The 9,371-nt window shown below is 44.6% G+C and overlaps 1 protein-coding gene across 1 annotated transcript in view; it reads left to right on the top strand.

Moving 5' to 3' along the window:
* Nucleotides 1-9,371, top strand: part of CHMP1A (charged multivesicular body protein 1A) — a 20,113-nt gene that overhangs the window by 2,264 nt on the left and 8,478 nt on the right. The window contains exons 2-5 of the mRNA XM_018557345.1: nucleotides 3,201-3,220; nucleotides 5,454-5,531; nucleotides 7,382-7,528; nucleotides 8,877-9,005. Coding sequence (XP_018412847.1) covers nucleotides 3,201-3,220; nucleotides 5,454-5,531; nucleotides 7,382-7,528; nucleotides 8,877-9,005 — 374 coding nt within the window. The remainder of the gene's footprint in view (nucleotides 1-3,200; nucleotides 3,221-5,453; nucleotides 5,532-7,381; nucleotides 7,529-8,876; nucleotides 9,006-9,371) is intronic.

Genomic DNA, 9,371 nt, shown 5'->3' with positions numbered 1-9,371 from the left:
GGGGGGGGGGGGGGTAAAAAGCTTTTTCTTCCATGATGACAACCCCAAGCTGCTTGGGGAAGAGTCTTGGGGCGCCTGTACATTGTGTGAATTTCGGGTGGTTTTTGAGGAACTCGCACAGTGTGTGGTGCTGTCGGCACCCTTTCGCTCAGCATCCCTTGATCAGCCGATCGAAGGAGCCCAGTGGAAAATTTTCGAACGGTCAGAGCCAGCAGCCAATGAGCTGCCCGCTCTGGTCGGGTATTCTGAAAGGTGTCGGCAGCCGCTGTATGTGATCAGCGGGATTCCTCGATTGACACGCTGTTAGTGGTGATGGCGGTGTCTGGTCTAATTTTTTTTCGTTTAGCCCGTGGGTTGAACGAAAAAAATAGACCAGTGAATGGCCAGCCTTCGTCGCTACGCACATCTGTCCGGGCATAGAGGAGAGCGTGACGCATATTGGGCAGAGTTGTCTAAACGGTTTGTTCTCCGATGAAGCTTTGTCAGGGGCTTTAATGCATAACCTCATACATGGCACCTGATTCAACCCAAAATATTCATCTGTGTATTGGCACTTTTGCTGGGGTTGAGGGTTAATTTAGGGTTGAGGGTTAGGTTGAAGGGCGGTGGCTCACTTTTATTTGTAGAATTCTTTTCAGGGCTAACCCCTCCCCCCCACCCCCCATTCTACCCGGAGCCATCTAAACATATTGAACACTTATGGACCTCGCAGTCTGCAAGGTACCATTTGCCATACATAATAATATAAGAATGGCTTCTCGGTTGTAGTTCCTGTGCCGAGGCTACTAATATTTCCAAGGGATCTTTTTTTTTTTTTTTGTTGCTTAGCTGTTTGCTAAGTTGTTTTATAGTTCTGATGTCATTGTGCTTTTTTTTTATCTATACTGTATATAGGGAGTGTAAACTTTGCATGTGATTTTAATAGTGATGATATCATTGTGTCACAACGTCAGAGCTCTTTCAGGTTCTGCCGGCACTCTCTGGTCTCGTGACTCTTCATGAGTCATTCGGCTAAGCTGTCAATGGAGTTCGCGGGTGTGTCTGCGGTCCAAGCTCTCTATTGCAGGTTTTCCTGCTGATCAGCATTAGTCACCTGACCTGAGACTGGCATCCCCATAAGGACACAGTGCAGTATTTTTAGACTTATATCAGACGATTACTAAAAATAGTATGATGGTAACTTGTACTGAGATATACAGGGGCTGCCAATTCCGACACTGTCTCCAGCTTCGATACTGTCACTGACCAGGAACAAACATGCAGTAAGAGATGTTAGGGCCAGGAGGCGGCCTGTCCAACCCCAGGAGGCGGCCTGTCCAACCCCAGGAGGCGGCCTGTCCAACCCCAGGAGGCGGCCTGTCCAACCCCAGGAGGCGGCCTGTCAAATCCAGGAGCCAGCAGAATTTTTTTTTTTAGGAGCCAGCTCCATTGGCAACAACTAGAGAAACCTCAAAAGTTAAGGGCCACCTGGCTCCTGGGATTCATCCAGCCCTGTGTTAAGTTAATGTTAGAGCTTATGGACTGCATACTTGTTCCAGATCAGTGACTCAAAGGGGCTGATTTATAAATCTTCTACCCAGCACATAGCTGGGCGAATGCCCTTCGAGCAGCTGTACCGCAACTAGATGGCACTGAGGAACATAGGGAATTCCAATGTGCCCCGGCCTCATCTAGTGGTGGTAGTCCCATGCAAATGGCACTTGCCCAGCTCTATGCTGAGTGAAAGATTTATGAATCAACCCCAAAGTGTTGCATCATTTCAATCAGCAGTACAAAGCAGCCGTTTCAAAAGCAGGTCCGCAATGACAGCCGGCATATTCTTCTCAGTGGAGATTTCCTTTAAGGGGGCTTCTGTCTTCCCCATATTTAACCAGTTCTGTGACTACAAAACCAAACCACTGTCAGTTTAAGAAAAATAAGACGCGCAATTCATCCAGACCATACACAGAGTGATGATTGCAGCTGAATGTGTGCAAGGCTGGCCATACACCTGTCAATGATTTTTCGTTTAACCCGCGGGCTGAAGGAAAAAAATTGACGCAATTCCTCAATCGACACAAACAGCGTGACGATCGAGAAATCGCAACTGGCACTTGTTCAATACCCAATCAGAGCGGGCAGCTCATTGGCTTCCGGCTCTGATTGTACGAAGATTTTCCAGCTATCTCCTTCGATCAGCTGATCGAGGAATGCCGTCTGAAAGGGAGCCGACAGCCCCACATACTGTGAATTTAGTCCCTTACATTCAGCCAGTGTATGGGCACCTTTAGGGTTTATGTTGATGGGCATTTTCCAATTCAATGCACACAGCTGCATTTGACCTGCGTCACCCGCAGTTCAGATGCATTTCAATAGGACCTGCTGTGTCCAAAGAAATGCAGCACACAACCAAGTAGGTCATAAACGGCCACTAAACTGCAGTGTGTACTGCTCCTTTAAACTCGATGGCATTTTGCAGACCTTTGTAAGATAATATCTGTCATTGAAAGTCCTTACAGTGTTCCGTGATCCAAAGCAGAGCTGGATCATCTACCGGGCAACTAGGCAGGTACATAGGGGCCCAGAGGGGCCAGGGGGCCAAGTTACAACCATCATGTTCCTGCAATAAACCTAGGGATAGTGCAATTGGTTAAAGTGGTGCACCTGCCTGTCATTTCACAAGGGAGGATGGACTGGTAGCTGGTGTCTAAGGACCGCTGATGTCCTTGCGTCTTATTCAGCTCCATTGACCTGCATTTGACGTGAGGACACCAAGAAGAATTCCATCATCAGGAGTGGAGGGGGAGAGGCGAGTGCTGACCGCCGTGGGAGTAGGAACCAAGTAAGTAAAACGGCTTTACTTGAGTCCCCCGGACATAGCAAGCAGTTAACCCTTGCAGTGCAGGGGTAGCCCCACTGTAAGCAAAAGTTTTTACTTTGCCCGGAGGTATTTTTCTAATCCATTTCTAATCCCAAGAGTTCTGTTACATATACACATGCTGGAGTATTTAGTTGCCAGCTAGTCATAAAGGGTCCTATTTATTATATCATTTGAAACAAGAACTGCATGTGTTGTTCAGGCCAATGAATTGGCTTCAAACCTTGGACTGGAAGGTGCATGGAGTGAGTTTGATCAGTGTGTCTTGTTATTTGTCTCCGGAATTAGAGACTCATTCACCCGAGGTGTATCACTAACATGATGTTTTCTTATCTTTTCACAGATACATTATTTCAGTTAAAGGTGAGTAGACATTGTTATTAATTGTTACATTTTCCAGACTCACAAATGTATAGTCCCAGTGATGGCATCAATCATCAGCCAAAATTCCGCCTTTAGTTGGAGTTAGATCTAACTGCCCCTTAAAGTAGAATTAAACCCTCAGTTTTTTTGTGTGTATATCTATTGCTAGCAAGCAGTAGATATTTGCAAGAACAACAAAAAAAGTTACCAAAAAGGTAAAAACGTACCTGTGCCCTCCTGTCAGAAGATCTGAAGATTCTCGGGCAGCTGCAAAGGATGATGGGGCGGGCACATGTGCAGTGGAGATCTTCGGCCGGGAGACGAAAAAGACACAGGGTAAGTCAATGCAGGCAGCCCGGCAGCGTGCACCCGCACAGACTCCGTGGGGCACAGAAGACGTTGCAGCAGTCAGTGCTGGATCAGAGACCGGCACCAGCGCTGGTACCCTAAATATGGATGTGGCAATTGGTGAGGATACTCTCCGCACACCTTTCAGCAGTCCCGGCCAGTAGACAAAGATGGTGCTTGTAGTAACTCCACGGATGGCACCGTGCAAAATACACAATTGGAAGAATAGGTCACCAGCACTCCAAATATTTAAAATGAATAAGTCCTTTTTATTGGACAAAAGTGTCACAGAGATCAAAAAAGAGCCGACGTTTCGGGGCCGCGCATGGTCCCTTCCTCAAGGCAAGAGATGTGACAATGTGATAACATCCACATACTACATATATACCCCACGTTGTTAATTCATTAGTAGTAAACACACTCCCAGTGATGTCAGAACGGCGGGAAAAACGCCATATTTTAAAATACATAGTCTCATTAAAAATCATAATATACATAAACGTCCAGATTACTTACTGAATGCTCCCCATAGTCCTGCGGTCAGAATCGGTGCTGTGGCCGTGTGTCATCCGTCATAAAGGTACTCTGTATATGACCTCCGTAGCATTACATTCATATGTCCAATAGTGTGCACAGCGTCGCCTAGTATCGGCGCGTACAATACGCGTCATTCGTAACCATGGTGATCGGAAGATACAACTCTCCTCTATCATATTGCGCATGTGCCAACCTGTACAAGGATTCAAATGCGGAGGAAACCAGCATATAACAACTATACTGGTGTCAATGTCACACAGGCAGAGCACATCAGGCTATGGGAACAGAAGACATGATGTTTTAGGAATAAGACATATATAAATAAAGTATAATGAAACAAATCATTTTTCACCAGCAATATACAAAAGACAAATACATGAACAAAAGAAAAAAAAAAAAAGAAAAGAAAAACTCAGACAAATACAGAATCACTATAGACACACGGGGAAGGAGGAAGACATAGGAAAACAAGACATAGGAAAATCTCTTGCCTTGAGGAAGGGACCCTGCGCGGCCCCGAAACGTCGGCTCTTTTTTGATCTCTGTGACACTTTTGTCCAATAAAAAGGACTTATTCATTTTAAATATTTGGAGTGCTGGTGACCTATTCTTCCAACTAAATATGGATGTAACATGAAAGATGGTTACAAAGGTCAACTTAAGTTTTAAAGGTATGCGAAGGCTACACGTTGAGGATACGATCGGAAAGGTAATGGTATAAACGGCAGCATATAAAATATAACAGGAGAGCTCTGAATATTGTAGAATATATTAGTTTATTAATGTTTACTGGCTGATAGAGGTCCTGGCACTGGACAGATTTATTACTGCAGATAAAAATGGTGCGTCTCTAATGTGTAATTCATCATCTGCCCCTCGTCAACTCCTCCCATGCTCACCTCCAGGACTTCTCTAGAGTCTCTCCTATCCTTTGGAACTCCTTACCCCAACCTGTCCATCTGTCTCCTACCCTGTCTTAGGCGATCCCTGAAGACTCATCTCTTCAGGAAAGCCTATTTCACATCAACCTAACCACTGAACTATCTCTTTCTCAAATAGATCATCCCCACACAGCTACCTCCTCTTGTATCACTTGCCCCTCCCTTTTAGATTGCAAGCTCTCAGGGGCAGGGCCCTCCTTACCATCTTGTCTTGTAAGTGTAATGTCTTTCTTGTATTGTAAAGCTCTGCGCAAACTGTTGGCGCTACATAAATCCTGTATAATAATCTGCCTCTTTACAGCGTCAACAGTTTGACAACAAATAGAATACAACGTGGTTGTCCTAGCATTGCATTAAAAAGAAGTGGTGTAAAGGTGCGCTCCCCTTTAACCTGCCATTGTCTTCAGTTCACAGCCAAGCAGCTGGAGAAACTCGCCAAGAAAGCGGAGAAGGATTCCAACACAGAGAATGCCAAAGTGAAAAAGGTGATGATTGCTGTGTGGAAAGTACAAGCCCCTTGTATAAAGTGTCTGTAAACAAATAAGTCAAGGCAACGGGACTTGCTGTATTTTTCTTGAAGACGTTTCACTGGTCATCCAACCAGCTTTCTCAATTCAGAACGACTTGTACAAAAATTCTCTGGGAATAAATATTCTGGAACTTATTTTTTTTACCTATATACCATGACCTGGATGAATGAAAACCTTCAGACTCTCGTATAAAGGTGTCTGTGTTGTCCATAGCAGCCCGTCTTTGTCTCACCTTTTTTATTTTTAAATGTTTCAACTAAACTGCAGGCTGGCTGCCAAAGACACGACTGGAATACATGCATGGGAACTGTTCCTGCCTGCCAAAAGATTTCCCGCAGTAAATACTTCGCTGTGCCTGCATAGTACAAGTCATTTCTAAAATGCAGGTTGTGGTGTAGGTCCCTGCATAGAGCACTCTGTGATAAGGTGGCAGTCATGTGACCAGGCCATCTTCCTCTAGGCACTTTTTTTCCCCTTCATTGATAAAATGAACAGGGCTTAGCATGCTTTGGAGATTCTGAAACCAAGGGCACGAGTCCGTACATAGCTGTATTGTAAAATTCTGTGTTCAGTCAGCTAATGGGAAAAACTGTCATAGGCTGCAAAATAATGATGGGCCCTGTGTAAGAAGATAACAGAACAAAAAATTGTCTGCATTGCCCTTTGCAGTTCATGAAGGAGGAATCCGGATGTTTAAGAGGCAGGTTATAAGTTAAAGTAGTATTAAGGTCTGGGCTTTTTATTACCTTAATGCATTAGGGTAAGAACTGCCCGGCACCTTTTTTCCTCCCCCAGCCACCCCTGCTGCGGGGACCCACTACAAAACAAGGAATTAAAAACTTTTAAAGAAAAACAGCAACAGCCGCCAGCAAAGGTGGGTCTCCTTGTAGGAAACATTTAAAAGAAAAGAGAGGCTTTAATATCACTTTAATCATTTTTGTGCTGTTTGAATTTTTATATTAGCTCTTCGCTGTGCTGGTATTTACAGCCGCTGTTTTCTTGTTGGGATTTCTGCTCAGGGGCAGAGATAAGAGCGTGTTACACGTCATTCTAGTACTGCATGCATCTAAAGAATTTCATATGTCATCTGAATGTGTTTTTAAAGCAAAAGTTTATTTTACAGTTTACAGTATCTGTGCGCATGATCATCTGATACGCTGAACTGTGGGGAGATAAAGTTAGGTGTTGTAAAAAAAAAAAGTCAGGTTATATTCTTTTAAATGCAGCAAGTTTAGATACTTGAATATCTTTTTTTTTTTTTTATCAGCATCCTGTAATCCACTACATAGTAGAACTCACACTGTGAAAAAGTAAGAGGCATCACTATGCATGTGTGTTGACGGGGAACATGCTGACAGGAGAATGAGGGAGTAGAGTTAATTAATGATTTCATCAGTGTACTGCTGCTCCTTCATTGTCCAATCAGCAGATTAGGAATGTATTCTACGTTCCAGGACCTAGCTTTGCTGCAAGACTGACTGCACCAGACAACAAATTCTTTGATAGATAAGACCATGTGTAACGTGGTTCAGCTGAATATTTATCTATTTGCCTGCAGTTCAGCTTTAAGCTGATGTTGTTGAGAAATGTCTCAAACAACCATTATGGCTTTTGTTAATACCAAACGGAAAGGCTCAGGAGGATTGGACACCAGCAGTCATTTTGTAGGAGGATCTGATGATACCTTTGACGTGGAATGGTGGCACATTGTCTCTAGAGGGACGCTATCTTGAAAATTGTTCTTACTGAAGTTGTGTGTATCTGTCCAGAGCTTTCACTGAGCATTGTTGTCATTTCTTCCTCAGGCTCTGCAGCAGAAGAATGTAGAGGTTGCCCGGGTCTATGCTGAGAATGCCATCCGGAAGAAGAACGAGGGGCTGAACTGGCTGCGGATGGCCTCAAGGGTTGATGCAGTCGCCTCTAAAGTCCAGACAGCAGTCACTATGAAAGGGGTACGTGATAAATCCTTTGCAGCAGCACACTATGTATATAATTAATTACATATTAGAATGCATTCACAAATTTTTGCCACTGCGGCATATGTCCCAGTATACCCCTTTCAGATTGTAGCTGGGGGTACGGTGGCTCAGAAAAGGATGAATGCATGATAACCGGATACATTAATGTGTGTTGTAATTGTCTGGATGAGAAAGTGCAGTGCATATGTGCAATGGTTATTAGAAAATTATGAGAAGGGGAAAAACACCTATTCTGGACACAGACACTCGTAGGAATGGGGAAATGCATCCATTGTGGACACAGACACCCATAGGAATGGGGAAATGCCTCCATTGTGGACACAGACACCCATAGAAATGGGGAAATGCCTCCATTGTGGACACAGACACCCATAGAAATGGGGAAATGCCTCCATTGTGGACACAGACACCCATAGGAATGGGGAAATGCCTCCATTGTGGACACAGACACCCAGAGAAATGGGAAAATGCCTCTATTGTGGACACAGACACCCATAGGAATGGGGAAATGCCTCCATTGTGGACACAGACACCCAGAGAAATGGGAAAATGCCTCTATTGTGGACACAGACACACATAGGAATGGGGTAATGCCTCCATTGTGGACACAGGCATTCACAGAAATGGGGAAATGCCTCTATTGGGGACACCGACACTCATAAGAATGAGGAACACAGACATACTTTAGAAATAATCTAGCATAGTGTGTCAGGATTTTACAGTTTGTTTCCATGAGGGATATATGGCATCACTTCTGTCCAGGTGATGGGTGTCGGGAGAGAAGAAGAAGAGAACCCGTCTCTATAGAAATACAGACAACATTTAGAAATACAGACAACATTTCAGACAACATTTAAAACCTATCAGCAGCTCTAACTCTTCTCTACTCCAGCCACAACTTATCTTCATTTTTTATTTTGGATAAAGTTGGGCTTTAAGGCAAAAGTTATCATCGCAGTCCTCCGCTATACCTTATACAGAGGTTGGTGAAAATCCCAGAGTGGTTTTGGGAATTGCAACCCCTACAGGATATTCACAGGTACATGGGATGATTGGAAGGCACCCATAGATATCTGGGAGTTAGTGGGAGCCTGGCCTGGCCCCCTCAGTTGACAGCTGTGATGTGCTGGGGTGGAGGTATGGCCACAAATGGCATTCATTTGAATTCTACCCGCATGCTGTGTTCTAGTCAGGGGGATCTTTATAAATGGCGTTTTTCATGGAAAGGGTTGTCATTTTACCAAACTTCCACTGGAGTGATGTGCTCAGTTTAAAACGATGAGTTTTCATAATCCTGACCTTACTCCTGTCTCTGTACCAGGTGACGAAGAACATGGCTCAGGTGACGAAGGCTCTGGACAAAGCTCTGAACTCTATGGATCTGCAGAAGGTCTCGGCTGTGATGGACAAATTCGAGCAACAGGTTCAGAATCTGGATGTACACACGTCGGTGAGTCGGGAAATAATTGTTCTTCTGTGTCCCAGCCATTATTTTCTTATTTCATATGTCCGGCTTCTGTGATACCACTATACTGATTAGACATGTCAGACCCCGAGTGTTGCCTAGTATGGCAGATTCTTCATTCAGGTACCGTATATACTCGAGTATAAGCCGAGTTTTTCAGCCCATTTTTTGTGCTGAAAAAAGTGCCCCCCTCGGCTTATACTCGAGTCAGCGTCTCGAGCTGGTCAGGTTTCTTCTTACTTACCTCGCCGAGCGTCGCGTCACTGCTGCTCCGGTGGGCGGCGCTCCGAGCAGGGTCATCTGGCAGTCTCCGGGTCCTAATTTAGGTGGCCGGAGACTGCCAGATGACCC

This window comes from Nanorana parkeri, unplaced genomic scaffold (genome assembly GCF_000935625.1).
Source record: "Nanorana parkeri isolate BGI_ZX_2015 unplaced genomic scaffold, ASM93562v1 scaffold280, whole genome shotgun sequence".
Lineage (NCBI taxonomy): Eukaryota > Metazoa > Chordata > Amphibia > Anura > Dicroglossidae > Nanorana > Nanorana parkeri.
The sequence above is the reverse complement of the archived record's forward strand: the minus strand, read 5'-3'. Positions and strand labels throughout refer to the sequence as shown.